The sequence below is a fragment of the Cheilinus undulatus genome, linkage group 11, assembly GCF_018320785.1.
Source record: "Cheilinus undulatus linkage group 11, ASM1832078v1, whole genome shotgun sequence".
Lineage (NCBI taxonomy): Eukaryota > Metazoa > Chordata > Actinopteri > Labriformes > Labridae > Cheilinus > Cheilinus undulatus.
Window position 1 is genome coordinate 43,844,755 of NC_054875.1, and position 19,810 is coordinate 43,864,564.

A 19,810-nucleotide genomic window follows, 5' to 3' on the forward strand; every position below is an offset into this window, starting at 1 on the left:
CTGGTGGTGAAACAAGCACATTATCCCCATAAAGAATCTACTATTTCCCTCCCAGTCAATGTGTAATGCACCATTTAAAGAGTAAATCAAAGTGATGTAAAAAGTAAAAAAAGAACATAAAAAGATTTTACATTAAATTGCAAAATTGATTAAAATGCCCTTAAACAGAGGAAGTATGGCATGAGGCAAAAATAATCATAAGTAGAGATTCGATTAAAAAGAAAAAAGGCATATAGTAAAAAAGCCATTAGATTACAGCAATGACGTTGTATAAGATCTATTTAAAAGTAAATTAGTAGAACTTGAATTTAAAGAATCAGTTAAACTCTTTGGAATGCAGCAGTGAACAAAAAATGTTTTAATATTGAGAATAAACCATAACTATGCCACATGCAGTGTTACCCTTAATTTTCCATCTGTAGTAAATAGAGTTCACCCTCCCTTACTTTACAGCAAACTGCATGCTGCATCTTCCAAAACAGCTCTCAAATTGATTTAAGTGAGGAGCAGAGAGCCCTGGAATTCACTCAGCCCTAGCATACAGATCAAGAAAGCCTCAGGGTCTCTTGTTCTCTTTTTGCAAATATCTCTGGATCAAATAAACTCATGCCCACTAAGTCTGTCCAGAATTTGGATGTTGTGACTGATGACTGGATAATCTCCTTACTGGCATGCCCGACTGGTCGTGCCGATTCAACCCCATAACAAGTACAATTGCACAAGGGCCAGATTTAGTTTTTTAGACAGAGATTCTGGGGGCGGGACTTTCAAAGAAAGAAAACATAAATGAATATCTGGTAAAATATTATTGTATTATTATTTATATTTTCTTTTAAAATGCAGGATTTTTTCAGCATTACCAAAGAGATCTATCTATATTATGTAAAATGCAGCAGGCCACAAGGAGACAGGTCTGCCCACAGCATTGGCTAGGCCCCTGAAATTCCCAGAGAATGCCCCCTTTAAGCCACTTTTCCTGCATGTTTTATCCCCTTTGCGCCACTCTTTTATCCATTTTGCCCCCTTTTAACCCCCTTTCACTACTTTTTGGCACTATTTTGCCACTTTTGACGCATTTTTAAAACTTTCTGCCTCCTCTTTTACCAATTTTTACAACATTCTAATCTCTTTTTACCACTTTCCTGCCAAATTTTGTCCCTTTTTGCCACTCCACAACCCATTTTGTCACTTATCACCCATTTTTGCCACTCTCTAACCCTTTTCAGCACTTTATCCATCCATTTTTGCAACATTTCTGCAATCTTAACTCAGTTTTTAAAATAAATTTACTAATAATGGCTTACAAATGAATTTCTGTAAGGACAGATCAAATATTATGTCATTCTAAAACAATTTCAATATCAATAATTTTTGTGATGGATTTTACAGCTGCAGACATTTAAAGCCAAAAGATACTCTTTAACCAGGACATCTTCTTTTCCTCCTTTTCTGAATTTAATAGTCTTCTGGGGGCCAGACAGGAAGGTTTGGGGGGCCTGATATGGCCCCTTGGGCCACCAGTTGATGATCAGTGCCCTATAATGTCAAGAGGATCATGCAATGCAGCTCCCGGTTCAGGCTCTTGTAATACTGCACATCTACTACTGTAACTCCTTACTATCAGGCCATGCATGCACATTTAGATCTCTGCAAATGGATCAAATTTAAAACTCTACTCATTACAGTAACTAAATCTGCTCTTTTTTACCTGGAATCCCTCATCATAGACTGAAGATTATTGCATGAATTTAACAACAGAACAAAGAGGAACTTATGGACTGAAAATGAAATGAGTGAACATTTAAAGAGGTGCAGATGACTTTTGACTGGTCCACTGAGCTGTTTGTGGGCTTTAAAGTGAAATGAGACATTTTACATCACTGTGGCTGCAAGGAGACGCTGACTTGCCTTATCCAAAGTGTGTTGAAGGGGACAATAAAGCGTGCAGTTAATTGCAATTAAGAAATATGTGCAGTTAACTCGATTAATCTTGACAGCCCTAGTCAAAACACAACCACATTTAGTGTGGCAGCAATTAACTCCATAGCAGTATTACTCGGCATTTATGGACAATTATAAGTCCATACTCTACTGTAAGATGTGAAAGCAGCTATACGAAAAATATTGTCTGACCTGCTTATATCCTGGAGCCTCTAGATATGTGATAGCAAAATGAAGTGCAATGATGTTAGAAATGATGGTAAATAAGAAATAAACAATGATTAAAGTGGTCATAGTGATATAGTCCCACTAAACAAGTCCAGTGATGTTGCTGGTTAGCAAAATTATGCAAGCACACAATGCAGAAATAATTATGCAACTTTACTAATCTAACTTTTATATTAGCAAGGTAAAAGGGTCTCTTTAATATTTAAGAATGGCATTTATGCCACCCCATTTCTGCTGCTCTTTATTTTTGCTTTTTTGGTTATTAAAGCTTGATTTAATCTCTTCATTTTGCAATGTTGTAATGAATATAAAAAAATCCTTCCCTGTTATTAAATGAATGCGTGCATTTGCCTGCCCTTTGGATATTTCCTCTGCAAAGAGAGAATAAAAATATCAAAAAGGGCATCAAAAACAAAAAAATCAAGGGGCATAAAACATGAAACACAACCTTGTAAATAAATAATAAGAGCCTCATGAGGGAAATCTGACAATGCTAAAGGAAAAGCCAAATTCACATGACAAGATCAAAGCTTTGTGATCAGATATTGTTGTTACATTTCCCTCCTCATCATGTTTTATTGTATTTTAATGTTTCCAGGTGCCTACTGTCTGTCTGTGCTGGACTATGATAACACTAAAGGGCTGAATGTGAAGCACTACAAGATCAGGAAGCTGGACAGCGGAGGGTTTTACATCACATCACGTACGCAGTTCAGCAGCCTGCAGCAGCTCGTCAACCACTATCGCAGTGAGTTTGTTTAGATGCTGATCGCTTCTGTCTGCTTTTAGGAGTTTAAGCACACTTTGTTTTTTTTTACTTCAGTTAGGTTTAATCAGGTATTATTTCTGTGTCAAATCAAAAGCCAGGTCACAAATGTTTATTTACTGTGATGCTGTTTGATTCTGCATGCTCTGAAATGTCGCGGTCTTTCTAATATTAAAACTTGCATTTTTTATAGGTCTATAATAAAGGAATGATCAATCAAATATGCAGAAAAACTCCTGCACAGTGAAAATGCAGAATGTCCTGCAATATTTGATCATCAAAACCAGAAATGGCCCATTACTGGTTGTCTAGATCCTCTGTTCTATTGCCATTGTATCAAAGCAGATAATAATATTGAGTGATTTATACTGCTATCAAATCCAAGTTTAAGATCCTGGTGCTAAGGTAACCCTCATTGAAAGATGATTCTAAGATTGACAGGGAAGTTTGACTCCTTTTAACCTCGTTCTCCTTCTCCTGTGTTGCTCAGAGCACGCCGACGGCCTCTGTCACAGCCTGACGGACATCTGTCCTGTACTGAAGCCGCAGACTCAGGGCTTAGCCAAGGATGCCTGGGAGATCCCGAGGGAGTCCCTCCGTCTGGACCTCAAGCTGGGACAGGGCTGCTTTGGAGAGGTCTGGATGGGTAAGCGGTGATTTGATACGATTCTTGAACAAATCCTGGAATTTAATTTCAGATGCAATGAAAACAGCCAGGGGTTTCAGCCTCTCTGTGAAGACATGTGTTGAATATGATTTACTCTTAGCGTAAAAAGACACTTGAAGGCTTACACAGTGAAATATTAACAAATCGTGCAAAGACCAAAGTGTGCAGAGAAGATCTGTTCTCCGTCTATCAGAGTAGATATCCAGTAGATGCCATGCTTAAGCACCAGTCTCTCAGACCAAATCAGAGCCTCATTTTCCCTCAGTGCATTGCATCACCTTCCTTCCCATGTCCAACTCTCTCTTGGTTTTCTGACCGAGTTCAGCATTTATCAGACTGATCTCCTTGCGGCCCAAAGATGCTCCTCCTTGAATTGTACCTTTGCAATGAAATGCCATTATGAATCTACTTTCATCACTGTCATGGCATCTTCAGAGTCCCTTAAATCAACTTTCTTCCCCATTCTGTCTTCTTCCCATTCCCCATCATGTCTACATGCCTAAATGGATTGGCTTCTGTCGTGTAATTGACTGATTAGAAATTTAACATTAACGAACAGGTGAAGAGGTGTACCTAATGAAGTGGTCTGTGAGTATATTTATGTAAGGCAGTGTTACTCAACCCTGCTCAACCAAGAGCCTTATTGTTGAAAAATACCTTTGCAAGAGCCACACTGATGTAGGGTTTAATTGATTGTACAAAAAAGTTGCATGATAAACCTGTAAGGTAATACTCTCTTTTTGAATATGTGCATGCATGTTAATGTAAAGAGCTAGTACTCCATGTATAAAGTCTGCATCATGCTGGACACAGCTCAGTTTCTCATCTTGATGCTATTCATAGCATGTCATCTTTTGCTCTCTTCCCCCCCACATTTCCTCCTTCAGCATTTCTGTTGAAATAAAAACAGAAGTCCTAAAAATCTTTACAAGAATCTGGACTATTTGAGTACTGTGGTTAGCCCAAACTAAATAAAAATAAAGTATTTCCTTCTCCTAAATTTTTTTTCCACTTAACAGTGCTCTGGGTCTCTTCTCTCCCCTCTTGGCTTCTGCAGCTGTAGCTTCAGGATGTATTGTACCTCTTTGTCCTTGTCAGTATGCATTACTCATGAAGTCAGTCTGTATTAAAATAAAAGAAGCTCGGCTGGTATAGAAGTGGCTGCTGTCACTGGATTAAATAGTTTTTACCTGATGAATACAAATTATACACTTTCTAAAATTAAGTCTGTTACATTCATTAAATGTTTTTTTTAATCTTAACCCAGACAGCATTAGCTAATAAAACAGAGGATTTATTCACTATAATTTTTATAAAAACAGTTACCACTGGATAAAATTGATCAATTATCAAATCAATGCATATAGAAATCACTGAAAAAGGCCTTTTTCTGTTATTGTTCATGTTAAGACATAATTTATCACAATTTGCAAAATATAAGTTGATTTATTGTAGGATTATCTTTACTTAATATAAATTATTAAGTATATTATGTTTAAATGGTAAACACAGCCATTATAATGTACAAATAGCAGAGGTTCCCTTACTTTGCATGGCAAAGTTTGAAAACCCCTGCTGCAAAACACACATGTTAATCTTTTTGAACATATTCTGCTATTAAAAAATACATGTGTAAAAGAAAATTATGATACTAGAAGTAAGATGCAGAAAATTATAGCACAAACATATAGACTATAAAAAGGTGGAGTTGAATTGAGTTGAAATAGGACATTTGAATTACAAATACAACAAATTAAAACAACAAAATTAGACGCCGAGAGACTGGAGTCAGTTATGCGTATTATTATATCTACTATTCTTCAGGAACGTGGAACGGTACGACTCGGGTGGCCATAAAGACCCTGAAGCCCGGCACCATGTCCCCTGAAGCGTTCCTCCAGGAGGCCCAGGTCATGAAGAAGCTGAGACACGAGAAGCTGGTTCAGCTGTACGCTGTGGTGTCTGAGGAGCCGATCTACATCGTCACCGAGTACATGGGACAAGGTCAGCATGGATGCAGCACACTTTCACATAAACAGAATGAATTGTAGTAATTCTTTTTAATTGCATTTTTCTCCTGGATTTTGTACTGCAAAACTCAGATCTTTGCAAGTGTATTTCTCCTATTACCTCATGCTGCTTTGCCCAAACAAATCAAGATGTAAGGAGAAAATAAAGCCCAAAATGTTTGTTTTGAGTGAGAACATATCTGCCAATGCAGAAAGCAAAATGTATGTAAAGTGTCTTGAATCAAGATGAAATTTTAATTGTGAGAAACAAAACAAAAAACCTGACCAAAAATTAGACATCTGTACTTGCTATGATCAGAGTTTTTGCAGTTAAAAGCATATAATAGTGTTTGTGTATGTATTGTACTTATAAAAGTTGATGATTGGGTAGTAAATGAAGGCTGCAGGTAAAATGGTAAAAATCTGACAGTAACAATACTGTTTTGTGTGATAAATTATATGTTGATATGATAAAATATCAACAAAACTGCTGAAAATTTTAATTGGTAAAGTCTCCCAGTATTTGAGGGATTCACTAAAACTTCAACTGACGGTCCCAACAGTTTTCTCAAAAATTCGTATAGTATAAACCTGTCCTATATTGTAGGAAAGCCAGAATGTGATGTTCTCATATGGGTACACAGGGTCTTAGGAGGTTAAAAGGTCAATTTGCAGTTCAATCAGAAAAACAACAAATACCAGCAGCGCTAAATAATTCACAGTTTAAGACAGTCACACAGAATTATTACAATGAGGCTGCTTTACATTGATGCTAAGTGAGAGGTAATATTACCAAAACAGGTTAGACTCATCTGCAGTGTGTATCCCTCCTAACAGGTAGCTTACTAGACTTCCTGAAAGGTGACATGGGTAAGATGCTCCGCCTCCCTCAACTGGTTGACATGGCGTCACAGGTCAGTTTGAGATAACACCCTTTTATTTTTGTCAGGGCAATTTGATTTGTCCATATTTGTGTTAAAAAGTACTTCATCTTTAATTGCACTGTAACATTCGGGTTTATTGGTTAAAACTTTGTCAGTATAGACAATAATCTTGTTATCCTTTTCTTTCCCTCTTTCAGATTGCTTCAGGGATGGCGTACGTGGAGAGGATGAACTACGTGCACAGAGACCTCAGAGCTGCTAACATCCTGGTGGGAGATAACCTGGTCTGTAAAGTGGCTGACTTTGGTCTGGCTCGTCTCATTGAGGATAATGAGTACACCGCCAGGCAAGGTGAGACCAGAGGACTTTTCTTTTTTAAGCTTCTTATCAATGATTTACTCTTTTTCTCCTTTTACCACAGAGGTTAACCTCTCTTGTAGCCTGTGATCTCAGATTATTATCAAAAGGGAATAAAATGCTATTTTTAAAGGTGTAATGTAGAATTTTCACAGTGAAATGACCACATTTAAAAAGAAATACTAAAGCTATGCAAAACCGGTCTACGCTGCCGGGAGTCAGTTCTCCTGGGCTTCCAGCCTTGCCTGCCACCTGGTCTCCTTTGCATCAGACCCTCATGCCTATCCCTGCAGATGGTGAGCCCACAGGTTGGTGGCTCTGTGTTATTCCTTCTGGATGAGTCGAGCTGGGACGGGCCCCATGGAGTGAAGCCAGCCCCTCCAGGGGGGCATCCCAGTGTCCCAACTCCGGGCAAGGTGTCTACTGTCCCTTGGTTCTGTTTCATGTGGGCTGTGTTGAATCGCGCTTTGTCTGGACCCTCTCCTGGGAACAATTTGCCTTACCCCCTGACAACATAACTCTCGGGTTCACTGGGACATGCAAACCCTCCACCATGATAGGTGGCGATTCTCTTAGGGTGCGGAGCTTGAAGGATCTTGAAGTAGAGATGCTGCTCCTTCACATTGAAAGGAGCAAGTTGAGGTGGTTTGGACGTCAGGATGCTTCCTGGACACATCCAACTGGGAGGAAACCCTGAGGCAGACCGTGAACTTGCTGGAGGGATTATAAATCCCTCCTGGGAGGGCCCTGAAATCCCTCAGGAGGAACTAGAAAACGTTGCCGGGGAGAGGGACATCTGGGCTGACTTACTTCACCTGCTGCCACCACGACCCAACCCCGAATAAGCGGAAGAAGATGAATGGATGGTTGGATAAACCTATGCAATATATAAATGGTGGAAAACACATCCAGCATTCATGCATAGTATCATATCTTATTTTATGTCTTTATGGTGAAGGAGGGGTATTCAGCCTTGAACAACACAGTTCTCCTGATCAGAATTGGTATTGAGAAAAAACAAAATCTGAGCATTTACTCAAAAGAGTTTCAATGATTCACATTTTTACAGACAAAAATCTGCACTGGAAGAACTGTAATATTAAAACTTCCAATGCTAAAAATGTTGCTTTTTTCTTTCTCCCTTTCTTCATCATGTGGTCACTCGGATTTCTGGGCCTCTGATGTTGTATCTCTGGTTAAAAGGTGTTTGCCTCCAGGAGATGTATGATTCATGCAGCTGATCTGATGTGCTTTTATTTCACTCTGAGCTGCAATGATCTAATTTTAGACTGATGATAAATGTTTCCTCTTTCAGGAGCCAAGTTTCCCATCAAGTGGACAGCTCCTGAGGCCGCTTTGTACGGCCGCTTCACCATTAAATCTGATGTCTGGTCATTTGGGGTCCTGCTGACGGAGCTGGCCACTAAAGGCAGAGTGCCGTATCCAGGTGAGGGACTTTGCCTTCATACATATTTTAGATAATAACCTTTGTATTTTATACTGAGCACACCTTGCTTTTATAACCTTGGATAATGCCGTCATGTGTCACGTGTTCACCAGTCAAGCAGCATAAACATTTATGACTCAAACATGACTCAGTCAGTGATTATGTCTCTGCTCTGTCAGGTATGGTGAACCGTGAAGTGCTGGACCAAGTGGAGCGCGGCTACAGGATGCCGTGTCCAGCTGAGTGCCCTGAATCCCTGCACGAGCTGATGCTGAGCTGCTGGAGGAAAGAGCCCGAGGAGAGGCCCACCTTTGAGTACCTGCAGGGCTTCCTGGAGGATTACTTCACCTCCACAGAGCCTCAGTACCAGCCGGGGGAGAACCTGTAACTCCGGCTCAACTGTGGAAACATGCATGTGTCAGTGCATGTGCAAAACTGTGCATGTGCATCTACTTCAGAGGGTTTGTGTGTACAGAATAACTGGGCAGGACTGCATTCTGGGTACAATCAATAACTGTCTGACATTTCCAAGTGTCAGCGGGACATCAAACCAATCAGTAACTTTCAATCCTGCCACTTTCCAAAGTCATACTCTCCTCAAAGGGACTGTTTATAAAGGATCAATGTGGTATTATTTTGACTTTATCATACAGTACTTTATTATGTTTGTCAGACCAACTCCCAGCACAGCCTAGCAGGTTTTTCTACCTTCCTTGTGGTGCCCTAATTATATACATTCCCCATGCACTTCTATTGTGTTTATCCATCTGACTGCATTGTGTAGTATGCCTGCTTTAATGCTGCAAATAAAACAACAGTAGAACACAATGGACAGTCAAATTTGGGAGAATGAATGTTAAACTTCCTGCAGGATGTCTTTTTTTCCTGCAAGTTCTTTGGGATACCCACACGCTCAGTCTGTCTTCCATGTTTGCCACTTCAGACTATCTTTGCCAGGAATTTGGGTCGTCATTTTTCTTTTATTTAACCTGGATCAACTGGAATATCTTCAGGTGAACTCAACCTTTTTTGTAACCTTGCTTCTCCTGTGCAACTTTAAGTTCCCCACTGCTGTGAGATTTTTTGAGACTAACACTTGAGTGTTAAGTCTTGCACGCCCTTTGGATTAATTCTTTCCTCGCTGTGACCAACATACAGCTCGACACCAAGAAGAGAAGAGCCCTCTCTATTTTCTAAATGTGACTTTTCTAGTGAAACAAAAAGGCTACTGATCACTAAGAGTCATCTCAGGATGGAGACGACTTCTGCTGCAAGGACTTTAGTGCCAATGAGAATCTTCTTTTTGTACTCTTCTTCTACTGCTGTGTAAAAGTGTATTTTACTACTCTGGACTTTTCTTACAATGAGTTTGTAAGCAGAGGTTCTTCTTCCACTGTTTTGAGATCCTGCACATGTGTACAGAAACAACCGGATCACCAGCATGGTTTCAAGATGCTGATTTTTCAAGGATTTCAAGGATTCAGATTAAAAAATCAGGTGTATCTTCCTTTTTTGTGTCTCTTTTCAGTTTCTGTGAAGATTTCTATTTGGTGCATTGATGCACAAACATACACTGGAAATCTCTGCTCTCAGTGAGGATTTTAATTATGCCTTGCTTTCGCCAGTAGGGGGCAGACTAGAAAACCTTCCCATCAAACTGCTTGTACAGCAATCAAATTGGCATCTTGAAACTGAATTGTATATATCTTTAATGCATATATTTTTTGTATATATATCATCTTTGTAATTTATTCCTATTAAGATAACCCAATTGTTTATTTTTCTTTCACCATCATCAGTCAAACTTTAATATTTGTGGTACTTTTATGGGTTGAATAACATCCAATAATAATGATATAAATATATATTACAGAAACACTTTTACATTACATTACATATGTTTTTGTGCACGTATTTCTGTGAAACTTCTCTTGGTTGTACATTCTCAAAATGACTGACAGAGCTGCTCTGAGTCCCAAGAGTTATGGTTGTCATGATGTGAGAATTTAAACTCTAAAATACATGGATATTTTTAATTGATACCTTTTGATACCATGGCAAAAACTGTAGAAGACCTAGGCATGCATTACTTAGGATTTTCTTGTCTGTAATTATTGCAAATTGCAGGTAAACTCTTGCACACTTTTTGGTACAAAAGTGTCTATCCAACCATCCATTGCCCCTCACCTATCCAGGGCCAGGTCATGGTGGCAGCAAGTCAACCCAAACATCCTTCTTCCTCAGTGACATTTCCCAGATTCTCCCGGGGGATTCCAAAGTGTTCCCAGGCAGAATCCCTCAAGTGAGTTCTGGATCTTACCTGAGGATTCCTTACTTGGACATACCTGGAAGACCTTCATAGAGGTGATCAGGAGGCATCCTGGTCCAATGCACAAACCACACCTGCTGACTCCTTTCTAGGGGTCAAATGATATTAGTTTTCAGGGCCGTTTACCGATATTTGGAACCCATCCATCAGTTTTCTACACCGCTTATCCCATTGGGGGTTGCAGGAGGCTGGAGCTTATCCCAGCTGTCTTTGGGTGAGAGGTGGGGTGCTCCCTGGACTGGTTGCCAGTCAATCGCAGACTTGGCATATAAAGCTGGCTCGCTCACACTCACACCTAACAATTTACAGTGATCAGTCAATGTAATGAGCATGTCTTTGGTGGTGGGAGAAAGCCAGTGTACCTGGAGAGAATCCATGCATGCACGGAAAGTACATGCAAACTCTGCACAGAGTTCAACAGTGCTAAGCACTCTGCTACCATGCAGCCTGGTATTTGGAACCAGTGTACATTTATCATGATGTAGAAATTGATTTCATGTGTGCATAATCAAAAGAAAGAAGGAAAATGAACTATTTAGCCCCAGCTCTTGCAGTAGCAGCAGGTAAACAGGAAGTGATTCCATATGCTCACTATGTCAGTGGCACCTAAGCCTCAGTGTTGATTGGCTGGTACTTGTGACATCTAGCCAATCAGATTGTGCTGTACAGGACATTTGGTGAGACTTTGGAGAGTGAAAATAAATCCAGAAGGGAAGACACACCTTGCAGTGAAGACAAAGCAGCACACTTGGATTATTTCATTTGATTGATTGTCTGTAAAATAAAACAAAGATACTGACAATCGACCAAATAATGGCCTCAACAATCAGCCAGGTCATTAATTGATGGATCCCTACTCCTTTCACTGCAAAGGCAGTTTTTAACCTTTATTTATATATATATATATATATAATTTATTTTATCAGAGCTGCTCAGATATCACACCTCCTTACCCTACCTCTGAGGCTGAGCACAGCCATCCTCTTAAGGAATCTCATTTAAACTGCATGTATCCACAATATCATTCTTTTGGTGACTTTACTAAGCTCATGACCGTAGATCAGGGTTGGAAGTAAGATCGCCTCCTGGCTCAGCTCCTACTTTGCCATGATGACCTTGTACAGCATCTGCAATACTGCATATCCTGCACCAAGTCCATCTGTCAATCTCACGGTCCATTCTACCCTCACTTGTGAATAAAACCTCAAGATACTTGACCTCCCTCACTTGGGGGAAAGAGAGCAATCCACCGTTTTCTCAGCAGAGAACAATCATGACCTCAGACTCGGAGGTGCTGACCCTCATCACAGCTGCTTCACACTCCAATGCCTGCTAGAGGATGGCAGCTGAGGAAGCCAGTGCTTTTGTGCAATTTAGACAGTGTGCAGAATTTTGCCTGCAATTTAGGATGCATTAATTCTGCTGCTGTGCAACTGTCTCATGAAATAGATGCAGGTTTTTGGTACTTTTTGCCATTATCAATCATCAAATTAATGTATCCTATCATTTTATAACTAGGGCTGTCAAGATCAATTGCATTAATGATGATTAACTTTTTAATTGCATGCTTTCTTGTCAATTTCAGCACACTTTAGTTAAGTCGCTGCAGCATCTCATTGCAGCCACAATGTAAAGAAGGTTCAACACTGCTCCTTAACTCACTGCTTTCACTTTCAAAAGCTCAAAGACAGCTCAGCAGACAAGAAAAAAATCATCTGCACCTTGTGCAATCAAACATTTACCTTTTTACTGTGCTTTTATTTCCTTTCAATCCATAACAAGTTCCTTTTCCAGGTCTGTTTGAAACATGAAATCAGTTACCCCTAGGTTAAGACAGTAGAAAAATCCAAAATGACACCATAACAGTTTTAAATGCATAATAATTACTCACGATTGACTGCAGAAGTTCTGAGATTAATTGTGATTAAAGTTATAATCATTTGACAGCCCTATTTATAACCCGTGGTATCAAAAAGTATCAATGCATTGACGGCTTTGACAACCTTATCATGACTCTCTTTTTGTTTTTGGAGCCAGTTCTGTCGTGCCAGATACTGATCATCCACCAGCATTACTCTTCCGCAATCAAAACCACAAATGTTTACATCCTGATAACCTTCTAAATTATTTCGATGCTGCTTCGGTGTGGAGATGAGCAGGAAATCATTCACCTGATCAACATCATCCATAAAGCACGACTGATCACGATAATTTGACTCTGTGCAGACGGAAACGTGAGTGCAATGAGTGGAAGAAATCTGACATCTGTGTAGCATCGCTGTCCTGTGGTTGTGGGTTAGGGTGGCGCATTGACCTGTGTGGGTGTCTTTGGGTTGTCTGGCATCGTCCCGTCTCCCTGAGCAAAAACGTGGAAAAAGTTGCATGGAAAGGTCAAACTGTGTATGCAGCCTTGCTTAAATGCTGAGGATGCTTCCTGTGGGGATACTGTGGGTCTTCTTCTGGCTATGCAGATCTTTTTTAAAATCTGTGATGTTCATACAGTATATTTACTCTTTTCTACTGTAACCAATGGGAGTTTTCGTATGAATCACTCTTTGTAAAATCCTACTGAATTGTTCAAATTTGAAAGTACATTTGAATAAAATTTGTATATTGCCATCTGTATCCTCTGTCCTGTTTCATAACTGGATCAATTCTCTTTCTGTAATAAGGAAGAGATCTCATGCTTTGATTTTGTGGCTGATGTGATAAAAATGAAATCCTGATCAAAGGTCATGCTGCATAATAAACCTGCCCTTTTCTTTTATTATGTAGATGTGACAGTTGGCCTCCTGAAGACGTGAATATTTAAGAAATGTCTCCCAGACAGCTGATGAGTATTATCAGGGATGGTTTTAGTGATATAAAGGCCCAATGCAAAGACAAATATGAGGTTCCTCTCCATGTAACTAAAAGCAAGCAGCAAATGAACAAAATGTTCCAAAGCATTTCTGTTTAGGGCCCCATATCAAGAAGGTCCCTGGTTCAAAGGGGTTGTGGAGTTTGCATGTTCTCCTCATGCATGCGCTGGCTCTCTCTGGGTTTCCTCCCACAGTCCAAAGACAAGCTTGGCAGGTTAATTGGTGATGCTAAATTGTCCGTAGGTGTGAGAGTATGCATGACTGGTTATTTGCCTATACTTGTTAGCTCTGTGATTGACTGTAGACCCGCTCAAGGTGTCCCCCACCTCTCGTCCAGTGACAGCTGGGATTGACTCCAGCCCCCTGCAACCCTGAACTGATAAGCAGTATAGGTAATAGCTTGTGGATGGTGCTTGCTTTTTACCTCTTGGAAGAGTATGAAATTCACCACACTGTAATATCCTAACATGCCTCTAGGCAGGTGGGACAAAAAAATGAAAAATGTTCTCACAGTTGTCTTAATATCCGTTCTTCTGCCACAAATGTTGACCTTTTGTTTAGACCAGAGATCCCCCAGAGACTGTTTTTGCTAACCAAAGTCTATTCTTATGGCCCATTATTTGAATTCAAAAAACACATCTTGATCATTACCTCTGCCAAGGAGGTTATGTGATCGGCAGGGTTCGTTAGTTAGTTTGTTTGTTAGTTAGTTAGTTTGTTAGCAACATAACTCAAAAAGTTATTGACGGATTTTGATGAAATCTTCAGGAAATGTCAGAAATGGTATAAGGAAGAACTGATTAGATTTTGGGACTGATCCGGATCACCGTCTGGATCCAATTTTTTAAAGGATTCTGTACTATTGGGAGATAGGGCTAATGGTGGAGGTCTGCGCTGTTACCACTTTACACCAGGAGATGGCGGACATGAGTAACTTCAATCCCAACAACATTTTTGGGTGTGTTTCTATTCAAAGTTTTGCAGTTCATAGAGTTTGAAAGACGTATACCTGGTTGAGGAGACGAGTCGGAGCGTAACAGAGAGAAAGACAGCGAATTGTAGCGAGAATACTCACAATGCTGGGAGGAATAGAGGAATATTCACCCTCTGCCATGACTTCCAGTCATCCAGTGAGATCATAGGTGAGACTGTCAGTGCTTTTATTGGCACTGGCAGGCAATGCTTCCACCATGAACTCAGTACTTTAAGGTAATTACAACAAACTCTTTAAGGGAATTTAGACAATAAGGGTTTAGAAATTCCCAAAATAAAAACTTTCTTTTGATTTTAATTTTTAAAATTATGTTAATTGTTTTATATGGGGTAAGGCCTCTCATGGCCCACCTTTAGTACCCTGTCCACACAAAATCCCCCAAATTATTCTTAAAAAGGGGGGGGGAAAGTCCAAGTCCAGTTTATTACATTACCCTTAACTGTGGAATTTATTTATTAATTAAATAGTTGATAAGATGAGTTATAGTTGAATTTATGATATCATGTTTCATTTTAGACCCTTACAGTTGGAGCCAGGCTTGCCCACAGAATTAGCTGGGCCCATAGTTTCAGGGCATCAATTCCCCCAATTTTTAACCAAATTTTTCCACTTTTTGCCCATTTTTGCCTCTTTAAACCTTTATTTTCCAATTTGAACAAAATTTTACCAGTTTAAACCCCCTTTGTCCATTGTTTGCACCATTTTTGCAGCTTTAAACCATTTTTGTTTCTTTTCACCACTGTTTTTCCACTTTTAACTATTTTTTCACTTTTAGCCACTGTTTTGCTTCTTTTAACCCATTCTAGCTGTAACCCAATTTTCACCACTATTTTGCCACTTTTTAAACCCCTTCCCCTCAAACACTTCTCCAGTCCACTTTTATGCCACTTTTTATCCTCTTTTCACCTCTTTTTATGCTCATTTTTGACACTTTAGATCCACTTACGCCACTTTTTGCCCATGTTTGATATTTTTCTCCTATTTTTGCCTCTTTCCAAATTTTTCCCTGGCATCCTGACAGCTTAGCTTTTTAGTTTATTGCTTTGGTATGAGTGGAAATTTTCAGACCTCCATTTAGCCCCAGAAAGCCTCCCCCTTTATCCCCCCTTATGGGCGGCCTTGCTTGGAGCAGTGAATTATAATGGACTGTTGTCAAGCACTGTAGCCTATGCTTAACTAAAAGGTAAACAGATGATCTGAAAACATTTTTAAAGCTTTACCTGGCTAATTATAACCATAGGAATCATTATCGCAGTCGTTTTAGACACTTTTAAAGTAGGCATCTTTCATTTTCATCAGTTATCCGTACGTGATGCCCTCGGGATAGCCTTATCACCTTAAACTCACACCTACCAGCATGTCCCGTCGTCACGTGCGCCGGTGCTCGCGCTCAGCCTTAACCAGAAAGTCCCGGAAGAGGCTCCTGTCCTCTCTCGTGCTCTACGGGCGCGAGGCAGGTGAGTGTGCGCGTACTCTTTACCTGTAAACAAAGACAACAACACATGGAAACGACTTAGGGGATGCTGTTTCACTCATATCCGCTTTCAACACGACTTCAGACCAGGTAATGTGACTTCAGGACGAATTTAAGGACTCGAAACTGTTTATGGGAATATTTCTGTAACGTGGCTTTGATTTTCATTGTGTAGGACGCGCTTTTGTTACAGTGGGAGTTGTTTTTAAGTTTTAAAATGGCTTATATCGGTGTTTTATGTAGCTTAATGGTAGTACTGTAGCCTTTTTAGTTAATTTTATGACAAAACACACGAGTTAATTCATTTATAATGCTCATAAATAGCTATTTATGCTTGTATGATGTAACCTTTTTGCTTTCGCTTCTGTGTCCGCATATATTAGCTTTGTTTCTGTAGCATTTACTCTTAAATCTAGCTGCTCACTCTTGCTAACATATTTAAACCATTCAGAGCCACACCTTCCTGTTCATTCAGCTTCCTATCATTGTTCCACACATATCTTAAAGGTTATATTTTCATGCCTCAGAACAAGCCATGAGTGTCTGTTTAAACCTGATAACCCCTGGAAAATGAATGACACCTCTTCCTTTGTCTTTCCCTCTCATTCTTCCATGTTTTATCTCTCTGCATCCCGCTGCAAAAAAACCTGCCAGGCTGCAGATCAGAGCCTGATCCAACATCCAGATACTCATGGTGTTGTCACACGCCGCGCAGCAGGGCTTACACATGTAATAAGGTGGGTCAATCCAATCCAATCCTGTCCTATCCTCTGGCTCTGAGGGGAATCAGGTCAATACACCTTTATTCCCTCGCATCTGTCTGATCATGCTCGCTGCATTCCTGCTTAAACTCGCCTACCATCAGTCAGATGGTTATGACTGTGTGTCTTTCTACCTTTGCCACAGATGACACTTCAGTCAGCATGACCCTTCTCTAACTATATTTAGCAGAGTCACAAGAAGGCGATTTCTAACCATGAGAAACTAGTTTGCACCTTCTTCTATTGCACCTTTCAGGCTGGTTAGAAGGAGAAAAATAGCACAGAGTATAAATAAACCATCCTCTTGGGAATTAGATAAAAGTCTCAAGATGATCCTTTATGTTATTTTTAGATTTGATGGTTTGTATTGTCTTTGCAGGCTGTTTCACTTCTTGGTTAACGTTTGTTTCTTCGCCTCCATTCGCTACGTGATAGAACAGGAGACTTTTACTGCAGTGTAATCTTGATTGATCATCCAGGCCAAAGGTAAAAGTGCCAATCTGTGCATGTTAGAAGGTGTCTGTGCTTGGTCTTGCAGCACTAATGCTTTCGGTGTTGAACACAGGAAACAAAGGAAAGGGATAAAGAGCAAATTTCATAATTTTAAATCCAATTATCCTTCAAATCGCCAGTTTTAATGTATCTGCATGCTCAGTTGGTTTCAATAAAGCATGTTTTATGTCGCAGAAGTCTTATCAGGCACCTTTATGATTGTTTGCCTTTGGATTTATTGTCAGTAGGAGCTACTTTGAGTGATTGAAGTTTATGTTAAAGCCTTTTTAAAGATTTCAGACCAAAGTTAACACATTTTGCACTAGGAGGGTTCTCACTGCAAATAATGAATAAAAACAGAAAAGGTAGGATTCAGTTGCAAATGTAAAACATTTGAATTTAATTGTCCTTTCTTAATTGAATGTTTGCACCATCTGCACACTCATGAGAAATACTGGGATTATTAAAGCTAACTGTGGGGCTAAGGCTCTGCAGGATTATCAAACACCTTTGTATTTGTTTGTCTTTGGATTTATTGTAGGTTGAAGCTAATTTAAGTCATCAGGAACATATGTTGCACATGATAACACTCATTTTTAATCATTTTAGACCAAAGTTAATACTGTTGAAAGCTTGGTCAGAGGGTGTTCTTGTTTGTTCTTTAGTTCAAGTAAAGAACAATTAAGAAAATTGGATTTCAGTGCAAATTTCAGGAATTTCAGTTCAATTATTCAAATTTCCAAATTTTAATGCTTTCAATGCATTTGCATGCTCATGAGAAAAATCTGAATCATTAAAGCTCTCTGTCAGACTGAACAGGCTTATCAAAAACCTTCATATTTGTTTGCCTTTGGATTTTTTGGAGGAAGAAGTACATTTTAATAATTTGAAAATGTATGTCATGGATGATAACTGTTTTTAACCATTTAAGACCAAAAGCAATACTGTAGGAAAGGGCAGGTCAGAAGGTGTCCCGGCTTGCTTATTATTGTGAGTGAAAAACAAGGGTAAAAATAAGGGAATGAGGCAGAAATTTCTGAAATTTCAGTTAAACTTTTCTTCCAAATTCTTGTGCTTTTTATGCATTTGCATGCTCATTTGACTAATTTTTTGACAGCTACATCTGTTTCAGGAGGCAGGTGCATGGTAGAGGAAGGAGTCCCTCTGAGACTTTTGCTGTCTAGACTTTTGCTAAGAAGGGTTTCAGGTATGCTGCTCCTGCAGCCTGGAATCTTCTGCAGGAAAATGTATGTCTTGGGACTTTCATCAGGTCTTTTGACTGATGACTGTCTGATCTGTGGCTCTGGATTGGTTGATCTATGTTTTGTAATGTTTTTCTATGTTTAATGTTTCATATCTGCAACTCTGGTGATTGTTAAGCTACCTGTCTTGGCCAGGACTCTCTTGTATATGTGATTCTTAAATTGCAGTGAGGCTGACAGTGTTTGCATTCTTTTGCAGGCAGTAGTGCGCCAGAGTTTGCTTGCAATTTTTGATAACTGAAATCAGGAAATTTCTCAATATCCAGTACCTATGACTTCTCCTTTTTCCTCCTTCAGTAACAAAACAAATATTGATGTGGTTTGAATTTTAGTAGTATCAGATCAAAGTGACAGTGTTTGTAGTAAAGCACATTTTTGGGCCCAGGCTTCTCAGAAGCTCTGTAACTGCTGAAGAAGCTAGTTTGAATGATTAAGTTCATATGTTACAGAAGAAGAACCTGAAGTGAAATTAACAGGGAGGTTTTATCTCCTTGTTATGAATCCTTAAACGTTATGTCATCATTACATTTCTTCTTGATTAATATCCTTGATGACGTTGAGAAATGTGAGGAATGATTGTGGGCTTTTCCATCACAAACACACAGTCATGCTCAGTCCTGCACACACATGTTGTTTCAGTGATCTCTGGCTGTAATTATAGCCTCAGTGTCTCAGGTGGAGCAGCAGGGGCTGCAGACTTAGCTGCAGAGAGGAGGGGCTGTAAACTTCATGTTATCATCAGGAAGTGATGCGTGCATGGTACTTACGGGAAATGTCAGCCGCAGCGTGTTGTTACTGTGCTTAGGTGTTAAACAGTAAATGCCCTGCACTATAAGGTCTGTGTTTTTTCTGTTTGACTTTTATATTGACTTAAAAGATTAGCATTTTGCCTTTGGTGCCACTATTTTGTTAAATAAGCCACCTTGAGTAAATGTTGACAAATAGACGAAAATGTAAAGTATGAGCTCGTTTTTTAAGCAGACATTTGAATACAGACAGAATATTGTTATTCGCAACTCCTCTTCAACCTATTTTCTGAATACAGCACAAAGATATTTAATGCATATATGCACATTGTCTAATTTAACCCTTCAAAACCCTCCAAAAAAGCTGGGACAGGAGCTGTGTGACAACACCTTTTCTTCCAACAACACTGCGAACATCTGAGGGCTGAAGACACTAATTGTTTAAGCATTTAATGTGGAATACTTTCCCATTCTTGCTTGATTTATATCTTCAGCTGCTCAACAGTGCAGGGTTATATTTTGTGCTTCATAATGCACTGTAAATTTTCAATTTTAGAGAGGTCTGGTACCCTCACTCTTGCATTGTAAAGCC

General features: G+C 39.5%; 2 protein-coding genes across 4 annotated transcripts in view; both read left to right on the top strand.

The window, feature by feature from the left end:
- src (v-src avian sarcoma (Schmidt-Ruppin A-2) viral oncogene homolog) overlaps nucleotides 1-13,247 on the top strand; it is a 69,818-nt gene extending 56,571 nt beyond the window's left edge. For both annotated transcript variants that reach the window (XM_041799023.1, XM_041799024.1), the window contains 7 exons: nucleotides 2,768-2,917; nucleotides 3,426-3,581; nucleotides 5,427-5,606; nucleotides 6,449-6,525; nucleotides 6,693-6,846; nucleotides 8,168-8,299; nucleotides 8,479-13,247. In XM_041799023.1, coding sequence (XP_041654957.1) covers nucleotides 2,768-2,917; nucleotides 3,426-3,581; nucleotides 5,427-5,606; nucleotides 6,449-6,525; nucleotides 6,693-6,846; nucleotides 8,168-8,299; nucleotides 8,479-8,687 — 1,058 coding nt within the window. In that variant the 3' untranslated portion in view covers nucleotides 8,688-13,247. The remainder of the gene's footprint in view (nucleotides 1-2,767; nucleotides 2,918-3,425; nucleotides 3,582-5,426; nucleotides 5,607-6,448; nucleotides 6,526-6,692; nucleotides 6,847-8,167; nucleotides 8,300-8,478) is intronic.
- Nucleotides 13,248-15,911: 2,664 nt separating this feature from the next.
- mical1 (microtubule associated monooxygenase, calponin and LIM domain containing 1) overlaps nucleotides 15,912-19,810 on the top strand; it is a 56,387-nt gene continuing 52,488 nt past the window's right edge. Inside the window, exons 1-2 of one of the 2 annotated variants that reach the window (XM_041799779.1) lie at nucleotides 15,912-16,047; nucleotides 16,612-16,694. The gene's annotated coding sequence lies outside the window, so the exon portion shown is untranslated. Of the gene's footprint in view, nucleotides 16,048-16,611; nucleotides 16,695-19,246; nucleotides 19,309-19,810 lie in introns of those variants that run through there. The other variant, XM_041799780.1, reaches the window with a different exon arrangement.